At 47.3% G+C, this 24,050-nt stretch overlaps 1 protein-coding gene across 1 annotated transcript in view; it reads left to right on the top strand.

Annotated features, from left to right (window-relative positions):
• LOC130124454 (ephrin type-B receptor 1-like) overlaps window positions 1–23,823 on the top strand; it is a 239,729-nt gene extending 215,906 nt beyond the window's left edge. Inside the window, 5 exon segments of the mRNA XM_056293908.1 lie at window positions 489–704; window positions 16,867–17,016; window positions 19,110–19,303; window positions 19,684–19,839; window positions 23,237–23,823. Coding sequence (XP_056149883.1) covers window positions 489–704; window positions 16,867–17,016; window positions 19,110–19,303; window positions 19,684–19,839; window positions 23,237–23,345 — 825 coding nt within the window. The 3' untranslated portion in view covers window positions 23,346–23,823.
• Window positions 23,824–24,050: the final 227 nt, after the last annotated feature.

Raw genomic sequence — 24,050 nt, 5'->3', positions numbered from 1 at the left:
ATTCCCTCTGTTCCCCCTCCCCCCGAACAGGCGCCGCCCTGACCGACCAGAGGAGGCGCTAGTTCAGCGACCAGGACACATACCCATATCCGGCTTCCCACCCGCAGACACGGCCAATTGTGCCTGTAGGGATGCCTGACTGAACCGGATGTAACGCGGGGATTTGAACCAGAGATCTCCATGTTGGTAGGCAACAGAATAGACCACCACGCTACCCGGACACCCTTAAAATCATAGGTCCTTAAAATGGGACTGACTCAGTTGAAGCCTGGAATGTGTAATTGCATTACAAGGTTAGATTAAGTCAGTGGTATCTCTATTACTCAGGAAAGAACCACCCTAATTCGTTTTTATGGTTATCATTAAAAGCAGTGACGTTAGCGCTCGCTGAACTCGCTCCCTGGCCTCCGGCGTTGCTCACTTATGTTAATGATACCAGCGATAATATCTAAATAACCATTTTCATTTGCCTCTGCTCTGTCCATTAGCAAAACGACGGTCAGTTCACGGTGATCCAGTTGGTAGGGATGATGCGTGGCATCTCGGCAGGGATGAAATACCTCTCAGAGATGAATTACGTCCATCGTGACCTGGCTGCACGCAACATCTTGGTCAACAGTAACCTGGTGTGTAAAGTGTCCGACTTCGGCCTGTCCCGCTACTTGCAGGATGACACCTCTGATCCCAGCTATACTAGTTCTCTGGTGAGTACCATTACGGTTTCTATTACTTGGACCATGAGCAATGTTTATCCAATGTGCTTTCATCTACAAAGCAGGCAAGATGCCTTAAAACCTCCATTACCACTCCATCTCATGTTTTGTTTTCATCTGACATCCATCCTTCTCTCTGAAGACCTGAAAAACGCTCCACCTTGTTTTTCTTTATCAGTACATTTCTTTCATTATTGGCAGTCTCTCTCATCTTCCTTCTCCCTCTTTCCTTCCCCTTTTGCACGTCACAGGACAGGAGGAATGTCACATCTTCATTAGTGTGGAGACAAGCCTCCTTTGGGAAGGCCCCTCCTCGCTGACATGCCTAGAGTGCAGAGAAACCAAAGGGCATTGTGGCACCTCAAACTGACAGCTCCCACCCCCACCTCACTCAGTCTGCCTCCTCTCTCTCTCCTCATTCGTTATTACTGGGGCATCATGGGAGGCGCCGGCTCCTCATTAACTTCTCCATGCTACAGATCTGTAATTATTAGAAGCTATCGTTGGTTCATCTCGTGCCTCTCCGCTCCTTAATTCAAAACACACACTCGCATTCTCGCAATAGTTGTTAGGGCTCCCTTCATGCCTGTGTGTGTGTGTGTGTGTGTGTGTGTGTGTGTGTGTGTGTGTGTGTGTGTGTGTGTGTGTGTGCGCGCGCGCACATGCATACATACTCCAACACCTCATTGACTCTGCCTTTAGTATTTAGGGCAAATTAGCTTGGTTAGCTAACACAAACACAATCTACCCCATGTGTTGCTGCCATCAGTTGGTTGTCATGAGACTGTTCTGTGGTTTGATCGACTTTCCTTTGGGACCGTTTTTCTTAGAAGATGATTTGTCTGCATATAGTGTGTATTATGTGTGAACGTACTTCGCATTTTGTAGTCTTGCTTGAAAAAATTGTGTATTTTAGGATTTTTAGGTCATTTCGCAAACCTTAACACAACATCCATTGCACATCTGTCCATCTTGGAAAGTCTGTTGCTCTCCCTGAGGTTTCTTCCCATTTTTTTCTCCTGTTAAAGTTTTTTATTTATTTTTATTTTTTTATTTTTAGGGAGTTGTTCCTTATCCGATGCGAGGGTCTAAGGACAGGATGTAGTGTTGCTGTAAAGCCCCTTGAGGCAATTTGTGATATTGGGCTATACAAATAAAATTGACTTGACATCAAAAGCATGTAATGAAAAGGAATGCGAGTCATTTTGTTGCTTAGGAATGAAAAGAGGACCGCGAAAATGAGCTCTTCCATCTAAATATCGGAGGGAAAACACCAATAAAAAAGTACAGTGTTTTGGCCTAGTTCAGGTACCAGTTGTTCCTCTGTGATGATTATCACAAACACACTAACTCCTTCTCGTCCCAGGGCATCATATATCGACGTTGTCGGCAAAGCTTCGATATGTGATGCACAAGGTGTCCTACAGCATCTGTATGAGACGTGCAGATGTTACAAACACTTGAGACGTGCAGATGTTCCAAAGGCTCCAGTGTTAAGCCACAGCCCTGATTTCTGAATATTGAGGACACAGAGGTTCGGGAGTGGTAAGATTGTGGTTAATCTTTGGGTTAAAGTTAGGAACTAGTTAACCCGCCACGCCTCATATAGGTATGGAAGTTGTTGTGAACACATCACGTCTTATAAGACACCAAAGGGTACCTTGCACGTCTTGCATCAGTTTGACACTTTGGCAACAGCATCAGTACATGGCACCGTGGCATGAGAATCAGCTCGACACACACACGTATAGACATAAACTCATCAACACTCCTGGGAGACTGCTGACTGACAGGAGATGGCGGCTCAGGTGTGAACAGGAAGTGTGATCAGGCCCAGAGGGGCTCTGACCGCACATCGGCGTGGCTGGGGGTTAATTTCTCCCCAGGAAGAGCTTGCTTTGTCTGCCTGACCTGTGTGGCTAAACCTCGTGAACTGGTCTTACCGAGCAACAAAGCGGAGCGATGCCTCTGTTCTCCGTGTCGCTGAGCTGGCTGATATAACACAGAGGGAGTTAAGGAGGGAATTGGTTTATAGATTGTGGCCAGCATTTTGATGTTGCTTAATGCAAACAAAGTCTCCTTGAGGGTGTTGTCTGAAGAATCATAGAACAGGTGAGGTTTGAAGTTCAAACCCAGGGGCGGTTGTTTTGAAGACAGCTGTAGCCAGCTGATTTTGACAGCGTGTTAATTACCTGCTAGAGATTTAGAATTGTGTACATCAAAGCTTGGGCTGCACTTCGTTACATTACTCAGGGCTCGTTATGATCATAACTATCCAGATCAACTCTTCACTTCTACGACTATTTTTGTTCCGTCCAAAACTACTTTTCTGGATGCCACAACACACTGAGGGACTCAATCATTCAAGAGTTCAGCTTGGGTCTGAAGTAACTCAACTAGTACCGGGTCCCTGCTGATCCTTAAAAAGTCTTAAAATAGGGGCATCTGGGTAGCGTGGCGGTCTATTCCCTTGCCTACCGACACGGGGATCGGCGGTTTGAATCCCCGGGCGTCCCTACAGACACAATTGGCTGTGTCTGAGGGTGGCAAGCCAGATGTGGGTATGTGTCCTGGTCACTGCACTAGCACCTCCTCTGGGCGGTCGGGGCGCCTGTTTGGGGGACAGGAGGAACTGGGGGGATAGCGTGATACACCCACGCGCTACGTCCCCCTGGTGAAACTCCTCACTGTCGGTTGAAAAGAAGCGGCTGGTGACTCCACATGTATGGGAGGAGGCATGTGGTAGTCTGCAGCCCTCCCCGGATCAGCAGAGGGGGTGGAGCAGCGACCGGGATGGCTCGGAAGAGTGGGATAATTGGCCGGGTACAACTGGGGCAAAAGGGGTGGGGGGGGTCTTAAAATGTCTTGATTTTCTTCTCTTTTAATTCAAGGTCTAAAAATGTTTTAAAATGTCTGGTATTTTAGGGAGGGAGGCATTAAATATTATTCTGGGGCAGAACGGATGGATTTATATATTTTTTTATTTATTTGTTTGTTTGTTTGTTTATTTATTTTTCGGGTTTTTGTCTTGTTTTAGTATTTCATATTCCACAACAGCCCGCGGCAATTGTTGCAAGCAATGCACAGTGCATTTGCACTAAATAGTACACAGGCTAGACCCCTCCAGGGGCAGTGGGACTGGGAGGCAGTAACTAGCGCGCGACAGATGAGGCGGTAAGCAAAGAAACAAAAAACGGGCAAATGTAAATTCTGTCTGAAATGGCTGGAGGACGACAAATATCGTAGGTGGCTTAAACAACCCAGCAGTTATTACGAGGCACGATGTGAACTTTGTGGCAAAGCATTCAAACTGGGGACAGCGGGTTGTAAAGCCCAACGCTAGCACGTGAGACAGCACGGTGGTCATCGAGTCGTATATGTTGAGCCCGTCGTTAGCTCGGCAGCTCGTGGTAACTTCAGCGCTAATCAGAGTTGTAAAAACCAGGTCCAGAAAGTAAAAAGTCCAAACCACGTATTTGCTCCACTCATGCACTACACCAGCAGATTCTAGTCAACGCCACTCCTCAACCAGGTAGGCAAAACTAGCTAATGAAATCAGCTGGTTTAGTAACATGGGTGGAGCAAATACACGGTTTGGACATTTACTTTCTGGACCTGGTTTTTACAACTCTGGCGCTAATTTGTCTGCTGCAAACGGCGTCCGCCCGAGCTACGGCCTCCGTAACCGCCACTGCTCAGCCGAGCGGTCAACAGACGGCATTCAGCACCTTTTCCCCGACCGCCGCGTGGAAGGCAGAAATGCCGTGGGTACTGGGTGTGCAGAAGGAAGCAGACAACTTCACAGAAGTAGCAGAGAATACTGCAGGGATGACAACACCAACGCTGATAGCAAAATGCAGCACGCTGAGGAGACGAGGGAAGAAAATGAGAGAGCGGTTGCTGGTGCTCGATGGTGAAATCGATTAGACGGCTGATGAGCTGCGACACGTGTCATTAGAGACTCAGCGTCCGTTGACAAATAGGGTCAAGGAAACTGCGGATTGTTTGTGCCGGAGAGGGTCTGAAAAGAAGAGATTGTCAGCTTATGACCTGTCTGTATAGTTCCCTCTTGTGTGTATTTTGATGCGATGGTTTTCCATCTGACTGGGTCTCCCCCTATAGATTTACTTTCATTAATTAACAAGAAGGCTGTTGTCAGCCAATTTGCACAGAAAATTGCTTTTTTATTCATATTCAATAATACTCAACAACAGTGTATACTGTCTAGTTTGTCGATTTTTTTTCCTTTTTGTCATGGAAATGGTATTATTTTCCATTTAGAGGCATAATTAAAAAGGTCTTAAAAGTCATTAAATTAAAGGTGTGCAGATACTCTGTACAGTTAACTTCTCTGTCTGAAGTGAAAGGCACCATCACCTAGCAGACCGCAGACTTCCATTTCGCATGCTTTTACTGCAACTCCACCCATTTCCTGACCCCTTATTCCCCGTACTCTCCGGGGGAATACGCCAGCTCTGTTAAGAAGGCAAGCTTGGCAGAGATTCTGGGTCCTTGTGTCTGGAGCATCACCTTATAATTATACCATGACTGGTGCCCTTCACTTCCCGGCCTCTTCAGCTTACGACCCGATGCTAACCAATCAGCGTGCAAGGCCGGCCCCAGCACGCAAGGCCAAGGGAATCAGGGAAATTTAATTCTGCTGACATGCGGTGATTTACATCACCATCGACCTCCTCCTGCGGCGAATTAATCACCTCCTTCACTCTTTTCCTTCCCTAATTTTCCCCACTTTTTTTTTTTTTTTTTAGGACACACCAATTACAGTGCCAGCGGTGGGTGACACTGGACGTATGTTTGGGAGGGTACACCGGTAATTGTGTTAATCCTGGATGCAGGTTGGCTCCAGAGCCATGTAGTAGAGGTAGCACACAGAAGGGAGCTGTCCTCCCTCCCTGTTGGTGGCTAGCTAAAGTCTCGATTAATTAGGCTCACAGGACCGTGTTTGCATCGCTCCGGTCTCACCGAGGTGTACCCCTGTTCTATAGTAATGAATTCAGAGTGTTTCAGGGTGCCATTACGTGTTACCGCAGCGGTGGCTTTCTGGTAATTGTGTTTGTATACATGCCCTAGTGGAATAGACTCCTCGTTCATGGTTTAAAGGGCTACCACACGGGCACCTCGCCAGCCGGGGGAAAAAGATGTGACCCTGCCAAGCAGACACAGAAGAGAATTGATTTTTGGGTAGGAATACTTTAACACGAGTCTCTTTATTACTCACCGATCTATATACTATAGCTGTATATGCATCGATCCATCCATTGTCCATTTATCAATCTATCCCTTTTTACTGACTACACACTTCTCTGTGCAGTTAAGACATTTCCCTTTGGGATCTAAGGACACGTGGGAAGGTCATGAGTTGAGAGGTGTGCAAAACTGGTTGCAGTGGCCATAATATGATATAGCGTGTGTGTGTTTATGGGTGGGTGCATTATGCAAGTGAAAGCAAGAGGTCTTCTTTGTGATCAGCAGGTGTAAGCGTACTGTTGTTATTGTACGACTGGTGATGATGTGAAAGGCCTTAAGCGGTTAATGATGAGAGCGGAGCGTGTCAGGTCTGTAAAGGCCCAGTTAAGTGGGGTTACACTTTCTATCAAGGGTTCCTATCCAGAGGGGTACAACTTGCGGGGTCATGCACGGTCCAACAACTTCTGTTTGTGCCTCATCTGGCATTGCGGTAAAGGGGGGGGGACACAGACTTCAGTGTCACGCAATGTGTGTGTTGCAATGACTGTGCAAGTGGTTGGAAGTGTGTTTTTGTGTCTCTGTCCACACACACACACACACACACACACACACACACACACACACACATATATGTGTGTGTCCCAGAAGTGCATGCGTGTGCTTGTGTGCCTCTGTGGTTGTGTTTGTGTGTTTTTGTTTGTGTCATTGAGGCTGTGAGAGGTTGAGCGGTGAGGTCACTCAGAGCCAGTAATAAAGCTCATCCGTCAAACCCCCTGTGACCTGAGTGACATTCTCTCGGCTCCGCTCCACTGCTCGCATGCACACTATATGGACCTTGTTTCTGTCATTTGTCAGTTTTCTATTTGCATTCTTTCGCTTCACTCTGGCTTTTCGCCCGCACACTCTTTCGGCTCGTCTGTTCCTCTCGTGGTGAAATATTGATGTGCCCGGAGTAAAGGGGCCTGGATCTCAAAGTAAACATCCAGGGAAAGTGGGCATGTGTCACTTCTTGTTTCGCAAGAAGCAAACGAAAAGGAATTTTCTCGTAGCGCCACGTTGCTAATTTGAGATGCCAACTCGTACCTACGCCCTGCCTGGAATGGAAAACAATAATTACGGTAATAATATCAACATTGGCGCACCAATGTTGATTAATGAATATTTCAGGCAGTACATTAAGCTCACTGCTCTTTAAAATCTTTTGTGGGCATGTGTCAACATGGATTGGTTAGGACTTGAGTGCTTGAGTTTGACGTTTGCTTTAAAAATAAAACCCTCTTCTTACATACCCTGAACCGGGGGGGGGGGGGGGGGGCTAAGAGTACGTCTGTCGCCATCTTACAATGCTGTGATTGCAGCCATTCCCCAATCCTCTGAATAGTACACATGGCCATTGTAACTCTAGTTAATGGTCACAGCAATTTGCATATGAAACCGATGGTTGGTTTCGGTCGTTATGCCACTGTTTATAAAGTTATGTATTTATAAGGTTATGTATAAGGTTATGTATTGTTTATAAGGTTATGTATAAGGTTATGTATAAGGTTATGTATTGTTTATAAGGTTATGTATAGGTTATATATTTATAAGGTTATGTATTTATAAGGTTATGTATAAGGTTATGTATAAGGTTATGTATTTATAAGGTTATGTATAGTTTATATATTTATAAGGTTATGTATTTATAAGGTTATGTATAAAGTTATGTATTTATAAGGTTATGTATAAGGTTATGTATTGTTTATAAGGGTGGGGATACCTGCAGTCAGTTGAGACTGAAGAGGTCACTTAGATGAGTGATGAAACATTTCTAACGTTGTGTCAAGATGTACTGATTAAACTTTTTGTGACTCTTCTTAAACAGTCCCAGGATGAGGGTGTCCGGGTGGTGTGGCGGTCTCTTCTGTTGCCTACCAACACGGAGATCGCCGGTTCGAATCCCCATGTTACCTCCGGCTTGGTCGGGCGTCCCTACAGACACATTTGGCCATGTCTGCAGGTGGGAAGCTTTATCTGGGCATGTGTCCTGGTCTCTGCACTAGCGCCTCCTCTGGTCGGACGCGGCACGTGTTTTGGGGGGAGGGGAAACTGGGGGGGTATAGCCTGATCCTCCCACACGCTACGTCCCCCTGGCGAAACGCGTCACTGTCGGGTGAAAAGAAGCGGCTGGCGACTCCACATGTATCGGGGGAGGCATGTGGTAGTCTGCAGCCCTCCCCGGATCGTCAGAGGGGGTGGAGCAGCGACTGGGATGGCTCGGAAGAGTGGGGTAATTGGCCGGATACAACTGGGGAGAGAATGGAGGAAAATTCCAGGAGATTGCTTGCTATTTTGAAGTTCTTCAGCAATAGCTTGGTTTTTTTCCTTCTCTACTTATTTCACATAAAGGTCTTTAGATGAGGTCCACTGTCTCTCAATGTCATCCCTCATAAATGTTGCTGTTCTGCTTGACAGGTTTATTCTTTTTTTTATGGGTCTAACTGCCAACAGATGGCAAGTGTGTGTTTTGGATGCCAAAGTGCCACTGGGTTGCACACCTTCCCCTGGGGTTCTCAGAGCGCTCACCTCTGTGGCTGCCCGACCACCTTTGTGGCAACCAGGATTTTATTCCATAGAGAATTATGGGAGATTTATACAGGTAAAGATTGAATTTGTTGGCCCTTGCCACCTGTGATTGATCAGAAATGCAATACATATCCTCCCAGAAGAGCCCTGTCTGACCAGAGGTGCCGCTCACTTGTTAGTGGCCAAGAAATATGAGCTTTCCATAGGCTTGTGTGGAGTTGATATCGGTTGTGTCTTGAGTTTCATGCAGTTGTTTGTCGATGGTCTCAACAGTCATACTTTAAAAGGGGACGCACAACAACACCTTGTTTGTGTTTGGAAGTAATTACGACATTTCAAGGAAACCTTTATTCAGACAGAAGAGTTCAATTTTCTCAGTCCTAGTTTAAATGCAACAGGGGAGGAAAAATGAACGTGAATATGGAGGAGGTATAGAAATTGAAAAAAAAGAGAGAGAACAATCCCTGATTCCTTTATCAAAGGGAGAACAGCAATCAAGAGCTCTGGGTCTTGATTTATACCTCCTGTCATGTGCGCCAGAGCTGGTATGAGGTGGGCATTGATTCGGCCATCTGTGGCTGTTGGAGTTCATTTGGATCTGGGTAGGACTCACAATGGATTGGTTAGTGCACAACTTCACCACTTGGGGAGTTTCTTTCTCTACTGGCGAGCCTGCGTTTCTAAAACCGACGTTGCTGCATGGCCACAAAGCAGCTTGTTAAAAGATGCAGAATCAAAGCGTCTTGTGTTCAAAATGAAATTGCTAGCATGTGTTATCTTGTGTATTATTCGTATCAAAAAGGGTCCGCACAGATGGAAGGCCACCTTTCCTAATCCCTGCGACAAAGCAAATTGTGAGGCGCAACATTAGCATCCGTGGTGTGTAGAAGGCTTTCTGATGTGGCGCCAGGTTGCTCCCCAGCGAGAAAGGACTCTGTGAGTAATGACATATTTTCCACATCCGATGAAGGAATCTCATGGGGACACTGTAAAGATTACCTGGTTATAAAGAACCCAAGGTCACTGTCTAATATTAAAGCATGGGATAATAAAGTCTTATCCTTGCTGAGTTTAATTTAAGGTTCCCGGTGGATTCCAGAATCCTCCGGGGGGAGGGGGGCATTGATGAGGTTGCACAACTATGAGAGGAGACATTTCTGCTAACCACAACATGGTGAAGTGCCACAAACCCCGGCCATTGGATGTTATATATATAAATAAGATCTAATATGTACATATTTGATATATTATAGAAGAAGCAATCAGCAAAAACACCATGAAGAATGTTGATTGGTGTAATAGTTGTGATGCCATATGAATCACATAGGAATAACTAATTGCCCTGACCTTTGAATTTACTTATTCCAAGGAAGTGGTGCTTTGTGTATGTAGCGTTATTTTCTTGCAGGAAGTGATTCTCTGAGTGTCTTTATGCATGCTCACTAATCCAGATAAGAAAATCAAAGAAGGTTGAATCAGTTCATCTGGACACGACGTTTAGTGAGAGACACGTGTCATCACTCGTCTAAGTGACCTCTTCAGTCGCAGCTGACTGCAGGTGTCCTCACCCTTATAAACAGTACTGTAGCATAACGACCAAAACCAACAACCAGTTTCACGCCTATTTGCATATGAAACTGATCATCGGTTTTGGTCGTTATGCAAGTGTATTGTTTATAAGGGTGGGGACACCTGCAGTCAGCTGAGACTGAAGAGGTCACTTAGACGAGTGATGACACGTGTCTCTCAATAAACGCATTCACATGAGCTGATTCAACCGTCTTTGATTCTCAGAGTGCTGCAGAGACTCCCCAGCAATTTTTACCCCCAATTTGATACGGTTAATTCAACTACCCCACTCTCCGAGCCGTCCCGATCACTGCCCCACCCCCTCTGCTGATCCGGGGAGGCGGCAGACTACCTCATGCCTCCTCAGATACATGTGGAGTCGCCAGCCACTTCTTTTCACCTGACAGTGAGGAGTTTCGCCAGGGAGACGTAGTGCATGGGAGGATCACGCTATTCCTTCCCAGTTCCCCCTCCCCCCCGAACAGGCGCCCCAACCGACCAGAGGAGGCGCTAGTGCGGCAACAAGGACACATACCCACATCCGGCTTCCCACCCGCGCACACGGCCAATCGTGTCTGTAGGGACGCCTGACCAAGCCGGAGGTAGCACGGGGATTTGAACCAGCAATACCCCGTGTTGGTAGGCAACGGAATAGACCGCCACACCACAATGTAGCCTTATTTTACCATAATTTCACTTACCAGAGTTTACTGTGCACTTTTCTTTCTGTGTGATTATTTTGGCATGCCTTTGGGAACAAAAAGTGGCTGAATGTTGTTCTTTGCCAGTCGTATAAACGAAAAGACTCGAGAGAGTCCATGCAAACATGCAGCAGCTACTTTGGGGGTCCTTGTCATGGGCCCTGGCCAGAGTTTGTGATGAGTTATGTAGGAGCGGAGGGGAACTCCTGTCCTCTCGCTCAACCAGACATTCCAATGGTCTTTTGTTTTCTTGTTCTCTCTCCATCTGTCTTTATCAACCCCTCTCCCTCTCTCTCTCCCTCTCTCTCTCCCTCTCCCTCTCTGGGTTGACTGCCAGGGGGAGATAGTTGCTTTCTGACTTTCATTAAACAGCCGTTGACGGAGCATTCTCTGCAGCCTAAGTAAACGCTCTCCAGACCGTTCGAGGCCGCATTGTTTGGAAATGGATTAGCAGGGTTGGAGGAGTAAAGGAAAGCGAAACCAGGATAGAAAGTGTGAAAGAGACAGAGTGATAGATAGAGATAGAGAGAGAAAGCCAGATCTGGATGTTTGTTTTCCCGCCAGGGCAGCAACGTTATTGGGAATCTTTAAATAGCCGCAGTGAAGTGAACGAACCGTAGAATAGAGAACAAAAAACACCGCCACAAAGACACGAGAGTCTGAGAGAAGTTCTGTTGACGTGTAATGTCCTGACAGGAATTAAATAAAACACAACATAGTCTCCCTTTTCAGTCCTGCTTATCTGGGGCATTAGTGAGGGTTAGAGTGATTTACTGCCGATTGTACTTTGGCAGGTATTTTTATCCAAAAACTGACTTGGTTCCACAGCAACATGTCAGTGACACGTTACATAAAGGTATTTGGCACATAGATGGATGCATAGCTCAGTGTGCCGCAAGACACGGCAGGTGTTTCATCCCTAGTGTGTGTGTGTGTGTGTGTGTGTGTGAATAAACAAATGTGTGCGTTCCTGGCCTACATACTTTGCTTTGGGTGTGGTGCATGTGCATGTGAGACACTAAGTCGCTGATCACTGAAGCTAGGGATCACAACTCTGACATGCCAGCATGTATACTCAGGCTTTCATGGACACACACACACACACACACACACGTACATACACATACTACCTGGCTACCACATGTCTCCTTCAGACCCCGCTGTCACCAGCACAACACCGATGCTGTAGCATGTGATCCCTCCGTAACATGACAGCCTCACCTCATCCTCACTGCAGCCCCGCTCCACATGTATTACTGCCTGCCACAATTGGTCATAACCTGTCACAGCCAGTTACAACCAGTTGGATCCAGTCAGATGCTGTATCCTCATTCCGGTGAGACACGGATGGTAACTCCTGCATCTCCTCAAGCCACGCCGTATGGGGGGGGGGGGTTCATCCTGAGACCCACGGCTGCATGTGGAGGATGCTCACATGGGGCTTCAGTAAGACTGTGTTAAGTCAAGCAGGAGACAAGAGAAGTCGAGAGTTGATATGTCCCGAAACCAGACCTGGTGAATTCGATACACACGTGAAGGCACCGGACCTGTCCATGCTTGTGAATAGTTTTGGTCAAAATGGCGGCTTTGTTGTCCTTCCTGCATGATATTCAGTCATGTCATGACTTTTTATGTCGCAAGGTATAGGCGTTAAATTCAGTTTAAATTAGAGTTAAATTCTACGGCTTGGTCGGGCATCCCTACAGACACAACTGGCCGTGTCTGCAGGTGGTGAGCCGGATGTGGGTGTGTGTCCAGGTTGCTGCACCAGCGCCTGCTCTGGTCGGTCGGGGTGCCTGTTCGGGGGGGAGGGAAACTGGGGGGAATAGCGTGATCCTCCCACGTGCTACGTCCCCCTGGTGAAACTCCTCACTGTCAGGTGAAAAGAAGCGGCTGGCGACTCCACAGGCATGTGGTAATCCGCAGCCCTCCCCAGATCAGCAGAGGGGGTGGAGCAGCGACCAGGACGGCTTGGAAGAGTGGGGGTAACTGGTTGGATACAACTGGGGAGAAAAAAAAGGGGGAGGAGGCTAATTCTACTTGCCCTCAAAGTGTAGAAAAAGACATGCTGTTCAAGTTTTGCAAATTCTTGGGCTGTTTTGTATTGGACACACATTAGATTGTGTGTGATTTCCATTGTAGATTACTTTTGCTTGCTTGCAACTAGAGGGGTGACTTTTCTTGCTCGGGTGATTTCTTCCCGGTGAGCTCGGTGCCCTGATGGTGTGTATATATAAATGTTTTTCTTTGCTCCGTCTATTCTGGGCTTTGAAGAAGCGTGCCAGAGGCAGAGGGGATTTTTCTCCAGCATCCTCTTGACAGCCTGTGTGGCTAGCACAAAACATGTCAGCAGCCTGGGAAAAGGCAATATACCTGGAGTAACTAGGAGGAAGGTTGACTTCACGGTATAGGTGCAGATCCACGTGTTATCAATGAAAAGTTGGCTGAAGAATCGAGGCTCTGTCTCTGCAAAGTTAACTATTTATCGACTTTCTCTTCCAGTTGGCAGCGCTGTCTCTCCTTTGACGGCCCCTTAATACCTAAGGAACATAAACGACGGCATTGGGGCAGCATGGCTCAGGAGGTAGAGCGGGTCATCCAGTAATCGGAAGGTCGCTGGTTCGACCCCCGGCTCCTCTAGAGAGCGTGCTGAAGTGTCCTTGAGCAAGACACTGAACCCCCCCCCCAACTGCTCCGGATGAGCGGGTTGGCGCCTTGCGTGGCAGCCTCCTCCATCAGTGTATGAATGTGTGTGAGAATGTGAGGCGTACACTGTCAAGCACTTTGAGTGGTCGGTAGACTAGGGGGCGCTGTGTAAACGCAGTCCAGAATTACAAGACAAAACGTGACGTGGACTCTTCACCTGGTTTAGAATACAATTCAGTTTCTGCACAGTCCAATTCATTTTTCTCAGGATTTTGTGACAAACCAGTTCATATTGGCTTGGATTTATTTGCTGCTTTAGGATGCAGATTGTTTGTGTTACTTCAAACAGCTGATAAATACAAGACGTGTTGCAGGGTTTGGGGTATATAAAGATAGGAACGTACAAGCAGACTTAGCTAGAATCTAAGTACCATAAAATGAAGCTTGACAGACTTCTTTATATATTCATATGCACCTGAAGTGTACGTCTTGCTTGAGGCCGCGTATTCCTGTGCTTCCTCCGGGGTTGAAAGCGGTCGGCTGGGGCACATAAGTCTGCAGTACACCATTTGCCACACAGAACAAAATATCCTCAACCTGTGATCTCAACCTGAAGTTGAAGAGTGTATGAAATGCGAGGATGCTACTCTGATGTTTTCATGCTGAAGTCAGCAGTAAAGATGTCTACTGCTGCTTTCCATTAGCCAGACACTGTGTTCCTCCAGTAGCTGTAGAAACTCACAACTTTCTATATATGTGTGTGTGTGTGTGTGTGTGTGTGTGTGTGTGTGTGTCAGTTTTGTGTATTGGTGTATTTTGTGTATTTGTATACCGGTGTAACTTGATAACGTGACACGTTCATCTTAATTGTCTTGCGTTGCATTCTCTTGTCGCTTATGAGCACAGATCTTGAAGTAAAATGTGAATATGTGAGTACTGGTTCAGCGGCCTCTACTCTGTGACACACAGCGTACACGGAGAATCCCCTCCGTACTTCAAGGCTTCACAAAGCGTCCGTGCTATCGTATTGACACTAGGTCTCTTTTAATTCCCATTGTCACTTTCACACAAACCGCCTCCCTCCCGCTCCCTCCAACCCGGCCCCTGTGGTTTTATCTTGCTTTCTCATGAAGGAAAAAAAAAACAAAAACAAAACTCCAATGCTTTTTATTATGTATTTGCCTTCCTTCCTGTTTGCTTGAGCTGTTCAGCACTTTATGTTATTAAAGCAGGATTTTGGCAGAGCCGTCGCTAGCCCACAGCGGTAATTACTGGGGATTTGCATAGCTGCCTCCAACTCGGGCGCCTTGAAATGTTATTACTACGGCCCGTCTCATTGGCGGCGCACAGGGAGCTTCTCGCACAGCCTCTGTGTCTTTGCTCGGGCCGCTGCAGTGATAGTCAGCTCATATCCCAGCCGGGTCCTGGGGCAAGAGACCAGATGTACAGAGCAAGGGAGGAAACAAGTGAAGGATGATAAAAGGAAAACCATAAAAGAAAAACATGCAGCTTGAAGCGGGTGTTTTTTTCTCATGTTCTTCCATCTTTATTTTTTCTTTATTTTTTTTCTGTAAGCGTGGTCAAACAACATATCCGACTGGAAGCGTTTGCTGCCGACACTGAGAAATGAGGAGATCAGGGCGTCCGGGTAGCGTGGCGGTCGATTCCGTTGCCTACCAACACGGGGATCGCCGATTCGAATCCCCGTGTTACCTCCGGCTTGGTCGGGCATCCCTACAGACACAGTTGACCGTGTCTGCGGGTGGGAAGCCGGATGTGGGTGTGTGTCCTGGTGACTGCACTAGCGCCTCCTCTGGTCGGTCGGGGCGCCTGTTTGGGGGGGGGGGGGCTCCTCACTGTCAGGTGAAAAGAAGCGGCTGGCGACTCCACGTGTATCAGAGGCATGCGGTAATCTGCAGCCCTCCCCGGATCGGCAGAGGGGGTGGAGCCGCAACCGGTACGGCTCGGAAGAGTGGGTTAATAGGCCAGATACAATTGGGGAGAATGGGGGGGGGGGGATCGTCCTCTGACATTCTTTGGTAGGAACGCTTGCCTGGTATTCATGTATCCCCATTGCCCCCAGACAAAAGAAGGGCCACAGAGGGACTGCCCGGGGCCTGGGTTTAGATGGAGCAATTCAGATATGAACTAGTCTGAGATATGAGAAAAGTACTGAAGTCACCGAGGCTTACACAGCCTTTATTCCACTATTGATCCCGTCCCCTCTCCGTTTCCTTCCTGCTCTGCCATTTTCTCCCATTATGACACCCACAGACCCAGACACACCGCGGCATTATCGCCTGTCATCTCCACGCCCGCTTCCTCCCCCTCTCCTCTTCGCTTGTGTGCGTTGTGGTGACTACTAGTGATGTCTGTGAGTGTCGCAGTGCGTCCTGACACCGGTCTCCGCCGGTCAAAAGTTAACTCCGTGTTCTGGGTCGGCAGCTTCTCGGAGGTCAGATCCCAGAAAGCTGCTCATTAATGAGCTTGGATTGTGTAGCGCTGCACCTCAAGTTGACACCACACATCACGGGAAAAAAAATCTACTTGAGACTGCACAGACACTGTTAGGTGTGCGTGTGTGTACACACACACACACACACACACACACACACACACACACACACACACACACACACACACACAGAAACACAGATAAGCCTCTGCATGATTGTTCCTGTCCTGCAGCTGAAGCAGTATTCTCTCTCTCTCTCTCTCTCTCTCTCTCTCTCTCTCTCTCTCTCTCTCTCTCTCTCTCTCTCTCGCTCGCACCTCTCGCCCTTTCTCAGGGAGTCAGCAGGGAGCAGGGTGGTCTGTGTGGGCTCCTCTCTGGGTGTGGACTCCTTTCCAGCAGCGGCTTATCTGCAAGTGCTCAGGCTCAACTAATTGGCATTATTAAACTGGCTAGCTCAACCAGGATATAATGGGAGGTGCTGTGGGGGTACAAGCGGAGATTCGTGCACATCTGTATCTGTGTTTCGTGTCTGTGTGTGTGTCTGCGAGCACACAAAGGCATGTCTGCGTGCAAGCCTTTGCCTGCGCGGGCCCGCGTTCCTGAGTGTGTGTGTGTACGTGTGTACGTGTGTTGAATTTAATGCAGGCAGCTGTCAATTTCAATCAGCAGTGCGCGTGGCGTGCCTGGGGCCCAGGTAGCCCAATTAACTGGCAGACACGCTTGACATGCGCGCAGAAGCCGGGGCCGATCTCCCCGTACTCAAACGGGGCTGTGGCAGAGGAGGCGCTAAATGCATCGGTGGTCGATGTGTGAAGGGCGAACGCGGTTGGGAGTCGCTGCTGAGGCAGAGATTGCATCCCCCTGCCAGGGAATCGATAGACTTGGGGGGGGGGGGGCAGGAGGGTGGTGGAGCAGGGTGGGGCAGGCTAATCGTCAACTTGGAACGGCCGGGGGCAGAAAAGAACGGTACATAAAAACGTCCTCCCGTCTCTCCCTCGCCATGTTGCAGGGCGGCAAGATCCCGGTGAGGTGGACGGCGCCAGAAGCCATCGCTTACAGGAAGTTCACCTCAGCCAGCGACGTGTGGAGCTACGGCATCGTCATGTGGGAAGTGATGTCGTTCGGAGAGAGGCCGTACTGGGACATGTCCAACCAAGATGTGAGTTTTTTTGGTTTTTTTTTTTCTACTAAAATAAAATCTGAACACTAAGAAAGACTGAAAGAAAAGATGTTCAGTTTGAAAGTGGTTTCCTCTTTTCTCAACTTTTTTAACTTCCTTGCCATAAAAACAAGGTTTGAAATCTGGACGGACCGTCCCTCCAGATACTTGAGTTGAAACACGATCTCCGCACACACGTGGTTATATTATCTCTGTACCCCATAGATTGACTATCGAGGATAATTCATAAGGGAGGAAGCTGCAATAAATTATAGGTTTTTATCATTTCCATCACCATCTGAAAGTATCATCACTGAAGATGTCCTTGATTTTGACTTTGAAAGCAGACCTATTATGGCACAGTCTCACACTACTCACTCGTCCTCCTTCCTGGCCAAGGCTTAGGAGAGCTGTGAATGATTGCTGAGAGTCCTGCTTTGTTCTCGGTGTCCGTTTGGACAAAGTCCACACACATGCATGCGCACACACATGTATAGACACACACACACACAAATACACAGGATTTGGACAAAGTCCCACACTAGGAGGTCTCTCTCCTCAAGCCCCCCCGCCAGTCAGCAAGCTAGCCAGCCATCAGGCCTCTATGGACCTCACTCCAGCAGGACCGTCCAACCCAGCAGATGTTGCCTCAGTGGGCCAGCAGTATACACTGCCTGGTGGGACGAACGCTGAGAGAGGGACTGGCATCGCTCAGCATGGCCGGCTGCTCAGTCCACACACACAACTGTGCACACACACACACACACGCAAAAACACTTCTCCATATGCACCATTTGTCAAGATTCTGCTGAATTGCGCTCGTCTCAGCAGTGGAGTTGGCGTCCTATAGCGTGGCTCCGCCTTTAATGATAGTATCTTTTACACTCAATCTCACTCCAGAGCTTTATCTCCCAACTATGCGTCACTAAGGAAAGATTATATCTCTAAACAGCATGGCTAACAATGAGGGCTATATCTATCAATGTGCAGTTTGGCAGTCCATACACTCTTTGTTCTCCAAAGTTAACCGACAAATGGTTGCACAACTGCAGAATGAACACCTCCTTTGTATTGCAGTCATTGCCAAATGTTAATTTATATAGCTGGAAAATTTCCCACAAGCCTACTTTTTAAACCTTTTTGTCTCTTCTCTCTTGTGGTACTCCTACTACATTGAAAGTTTTCGTCACAGCTCCTCTTTAACAAGGCTTGTGCCGTCTCTCTGAGGCATGTGTCAAGTGGCTGTATTTCACAATGTTAATTATATGCTCTCTGCTCATTCCCCAGACACTTCTTTCTAGAGTGACACTGACTTTTCTCCCCCTGGTCTGTTTCTCCCCTCCCTTCCCTCCCTCGCCTCACTTTGTCCTCTCAGAGTGACATGTGATTGGCTAGAGTCAAGGGGAAGGGCACGTCAGCCTGAGTGCCAAATATCCCCCGAGTGACCAGCGAGTGGTTTTGTGTGTGTGTGTGTGTGTGTGTGTGTGTGTGTGTGTGTGTGTGTGTGTGTGTGTGTGTGTGCAGGATGTTCTTGTTCAGCTATAATTGTGAGGACCAATTTGAGTGTTTAGCTGTCAGAGTGAGGAAATGTATGCAAAGTTGGGGCATTTCAGCCAATCCACACGACTTCAAGGGGCTATTTTAGGGTTGGGATTTGAGATTAGCGTTAGGATCAGGATTAGTTAAAAACTAGGGTAAGGTTTAAGATCTGGCATGTAGTCAGTGAGGGTCCTCACAAGTATAGAAAAACAACTGTGTATGTGTGCTGTGTGTCTGTGGGAGAGGAGCGAGCGAAAAGTGGAAAGGCGGTTGAAGCAACTAGTCAGATTAGCAGCATCATTTACCACTAAAACTTCACAACACCTCTGAATAATCGATTTAGGCTACTTTCGACACACACATTGCTCACAATTCATAAGCCCGACATAAACACCAACCATCTGGTCCTCCAAATAGAATGACAGGTGCTACAGAAAATGCTTAGAATCAGCTTTAATTACCGTTTCACTCAGGTCAGTTGATTTTTATTTTTGACAGGTTCAATATCATCCGTTACAACGTACAACATCTGTTATTTTAACCACCATCTGCAGGTGATCAATGCCATTGAACAGGACTACCGTCTGCCACCGCCCATGGACTGCCCCAGTGCCCTGCACCAGCTGATGTTGGACTGCTGGCAGAAGGATCGCAATGCCCGGCCCCGTTTCACCGACATAGTCAGCACCCTGGACAAGATGATCCGCAACCCCACCAGCCTTAAAGCTGTGGCCAACATCCCTGCAGTGTGAGTTTAAACACTTGTGCAGCTATGCGAAGGTGCATACAAACACACACACAAACACACACACCAAAACCATCCAACCAGCTCATTGCTGACACCCTTACCTTTTTATCCTCGCATGAAATAAATATAGATTCAGCACTGTTTGTTGTATCACACCTCAGCATTCGCTGCTGTTTCTCTCTGCTGCTTGAAAGTCACACACTCTCTTTCTTTGACACACACACACACACACACACACACAGTACACTCCTTGTCCACAGTCTCCTTCTCGCCAACTGCTCCTTGTTAAATTTTACATTGAAAGCCCCGCACCGTTCTTCTTCTCATTCCTCTCTCCTTCTCTCTCCCTCCCTCCTTTTGTCCTTGCGTCTCCCCTCCAGGCCTTCCCAGCCACTGTTAGACCGCTCCATACCAGACTTCAACACCTTCAGCTCGGTGGAGGACTGGCTCGCTGCCATCAAGATGACCCAGTACAGAGACAACTTCCTCAACTCAGGCTTCACCTCTCTGCAGCTGGTGGCTCAGATGAACTCAGAGTGAGTCACCCTACCAGTGAACAAATCTTTCTTTTTTTTTCTTTCCAAAACCAGGCAACATGCACCATTTGGTTGACACTGCTAACCAGAACACTCTGCAGTACCACAAATATATCTGTGCACACAAGCAGGAGTCAAACCCTTAACCTTGGTAGTGTTGGTGCGGTGGTCTACAAGTTAAAGGTAAACAGTGTAGTTTTGCCACTACAGGCGCCACAAAGCAGTGGGTCCCTGTATTGTTTGTATCATGTGTTCTTCCAGCACGAGCAGGAACGTGCACAGCATGAGCATGGGGTGACCTATTACACGTATCTGCGGGAAAAAAACACAAAAGTCGGTTACTACCAAACCAGAAATCGAGCCACATAGGGCGGCACGGTGGCCCAGTGGTTGGCGCTGTCGCCTCACAGCAAGAAGGTCCTGGGTTTGAACCCCAGGGTTGTCCAACCTTGGGGGGGGTCATCCCAGGTTGTCCTCTGTGTGCTGTTTGCATGTTCTCCCCGTGTCTGCGGTGGGTTTCTCCGGGTGCTCCACTTTCCCCCACCATCAAAAGAAACATGCATGTTGGGGTTAGTACTCCTGTCTGTGCCCCTGACTAGGACAATGGGAAAAGAACTGGGAGTTGGTCCCCGGGCGCTGCTCCTAGCTACACAGATCACAGCTAGGATGGGTTAATTTGCAGTAACCGGATTTCCCCAAGGGGATTAATAAAGCAAACTTAATAAAGGAAGCTTAACTTTGATATGCATTCACAAAATAAGAAGAAACAATCAAGTCAAGTCAATTTTATTTGTACAGCCCAATATCACACATTATAAATCTGCCTCAGAGGGCTTTACAGCAACACGTTGTCCTGTCCTTAGACCCTCGTATCGGATAAGGAACAACTCCCTAAAAAAAAACCTTTAACAGGGAGAATAAATAGGAAGTGCTCTCGGGGAGAGCAACTGAGGAGGAGTCTCTCTCCCAAGATGGACGACGTGCAATGGATGTTGTGTTTACACAATTTACACAATACAACATTGGAAGAGGGTAACAGAATTATAATGGAAGCATAAAATATATGAGGAATGTGATGAGGAGGATGCCAAGCAGTGTCCAGACGCCACCGGAACAGCCAAATAGAAGAAAAACATCAACAAGAGAATTATATCAACCGCCGACAGCAAAGTTCCTGCCCCAAAGGCAAAAACAGAAAAACCTGACCGTAATGTAGAGTGAAGAAAACAGAAGGATAAAAGAGTGGATGGAGGAAGTCCTGGCTGACGTTCAACAACGCTTGGAAATTGTTCCCCGATTTCAGCATCAGGCATCCTCAAGACAAAATCCTGGGCAGGAAAATAGTGTCTATAAATATCTAAATACTTAATTTTGTAGGTGTGAGTACAAATATGGGCGGCATGGTGGCGCAGTGGTTAGCACGGTCGCCGCACAGCAAGAAGGTCCTGGGTTCGAGCCCCAGGGTAGTCCAGCCTTGGAGGTCGTCCCGGTTCGTCCTCTGTGTGGAGTTTGCATGTTCTCCCCGTGTCTGCGTGGGTTTCGACCCACAGTCCAAAGACATGTAGGTCAGGTGACTCAGCCGTACTACATTGTCCCTAGGTGTGTGTGTGTGTGTATGTATCAGCCCTGTGTGATGACCTGGCGGCCTGTCCAGGGTATCTCCCCGCCTCTCGCCCAATGACTGCTGGGATAGGCTCCAGCTTCCCCGCGACCCTGAGAGCAGGATAAGCGGTTCAGATAATGGATGGATGGAAGGATGGAGTGCAAATGTTGTGTAAGGACAGGTAAAATCAAACTCACTATAATAAATTAACAAAACACCTATAACTGTAACATGCAGATTTTGATGTTGTATCATCTCATTTATGATAATCTGTGCTAATGAAGAACAGCTTAGATTTAGCTGAGCACTATTAAGCCAACATAGAATAACGTCACATACACTTTAGAATAATTAGCAGTGACACTAAATAGGCTAACTGACATACTTTGAGCAGTATACTGGTGTTTGCCGGGTGTAGGGTCTCTAACTGTTTACCTCGTCTGGAAACATCTGCTGTTCACCACACAACTAATTTATTGCCTGCTAGCCAAAGAAGAAAGTGTATTTTCCTCCCAAGACTTCATGTTGTCAGTTAAGTGAAAGGTGAATGAGGTTTGACGCTCCTTCCACTTACGTACAACTCGTTCAGCGACTGGCAGCAGCAGCGTGCTGATGTAACGTGACGAGCCAACAGTAAAAAGAGCAGAAGAAGAACACTGTCAGTCATAAATAAAGCCACTTTAACAACGTTGCAAAATATGGCTTTGCGAATTACTTATGAGGGGGACAATTTATGGAACAATTTATGGAACACGTTTATCAGGCTTCAAGGTCACACACACACACACACACACACACGGTGTGTTTTGGTGAGAAGTTCTGAATGTAACAAAAAACCTGAATGTGTTTAAAAACCTACATTCGGTACTTTTGAGCAAAGCGGGTATACAAACACACAGCATGCCATGTACACAAAGAGACCTACTTTTTCAAGCTGAAGTGTGTAACTTTCAAAAATTATCTAGTTTTTCAAATTCGTGACCCCTGATTCATTATTCCTCATGGCCAATGTGGGTAAGATGGAAGCAAATTCTGTTTTTTTTTGGGGGGGGGGGGGGGGGGGGGGGCTTTTCTCCCCTATTGTATCCGGCCAATTACCCCACTCTTCTGAGCCGTCCCAGTCACTGCTCCACCCCCTTCTTTTCACCTGACAGTGAGGAGTTTCACCAGGGGGACGTAGCTGCTAGTGCAGTGACCAGGACACATACCCACATCCGGCTTCCCACCTGCAGACACGGCCAATTGTCTGTAGGGGTGCCCGACCAAGCTGGAGGTAACACGGGGATTCAAACCACCGATCCCCGTGTTGGTAGGCAACGGAATAGACCGCCACGCTACCCAGATGTCCACAAATTCTGTTTTAATTGAAAATGATACAAGCTCTGAGTTAAATTTTGAAAAATACATAAAACCTTTCCAACTATCCATTTTAAACATATTCTTGTTTTTATTCTTGAATATTTGTGGAATACAACTGCGAGTCGTGCAGAACAGTATGCTTTCAATTGTACTGGCGTAGCATGACTAATAGATGTGGCTGTCCTCTCAGATAAATAAAAACATTCACTGAATTCCTGTCTAGGCTTGTGAGTTGTTGGGGGTTTGGGGTTTAAAGCCACTGCAGCAGCTATCCACATTGAAATTGTGTACAACGCCCTTCACTATATGGGAAAATGTACTGCTATGAAATCATTTTCAAAACCACATTATCCTAACATGATGATTCTCTATTCAATAATAATTCAAATTCCAGTCAACAATTTCCGTAATTTCCCTCTCCATCTCTGTCTCCAGGGACCTGCTGAGGATAGGAGTAACCCTGGCGGGCCACCAGAAGAAGATCCTCAGCAACATTCAGTCCATGCGGGTGCAGATAAGCCAGTCGCCAACTACTATGGCATGACTACAGGGGGCGCTGTGCCACGGAGCGGGCAGCATTCGGAGGACCAACAACAACAACAGCAGCCCCCGAATGACCCCCGACCCGTCGGAACGCGCCAGGGTGGAGACTATCGTCCTAATCTAATTCTAATATCATAACAACTGGAGACCAGGGTTCATACTATCACATGATTTACGACTAGCATTACGCTTTGCCTAAACCGAGCTATCCACACCAGGAGTTCAGGGTACAGACTCAGTACTGTCTCACCACTCATCCAGATCTGGAAGAACGGCGTCAGTCGCTGCACTTAAGGTTTGCTGTTTGTTTCATCATACGCTGGAACACAATCACAGGGAGCTTCTCGCAGCGCCAGACTTCACAGTGGAACGACTGTATACTTCATTGCGTGTGTACTCGATATTGTACTACTATGTTATCCGGACTCGGGAGTTGTTTAATTTGTCGACAGACCCGTGAGATTATTTAGAAACGACTCGTGGATATCCGCTAATCACCCGTCATTTCTGACCGAGGGGCATCTTCGCCGTGTGGAACGAGGATGCCCTGGACTTGCCATAAACAATCCAGAGATAACCGATTCTAGACAAAAAGCAATTATTAGTAGGGACAGTTAAGGGAGAGAAGAGCACAGGTATGCAATACCATTACCGACTTCCACGTCATCGTTTGCTCGTTTCATACGTTTGGAATATGTATACGCAG

This window comes from Lampris incognitus, chromosome 14 (assembly GCF_029633865.1).
Source record: "Lampris incognitus isolate fLamInc1 chromosome 14, fLamInc1.hap2, whole genome shotgun sequence".
Lineage (NCBI taxonomy): Eukaryota > Metazoa > Chordata > Actinopteri > Lampriformes > Lampridae > Lampris > Lampris incognitus.
This window is presented reverse-complemented; position numbering and strand designations above follow the sequence as displayed.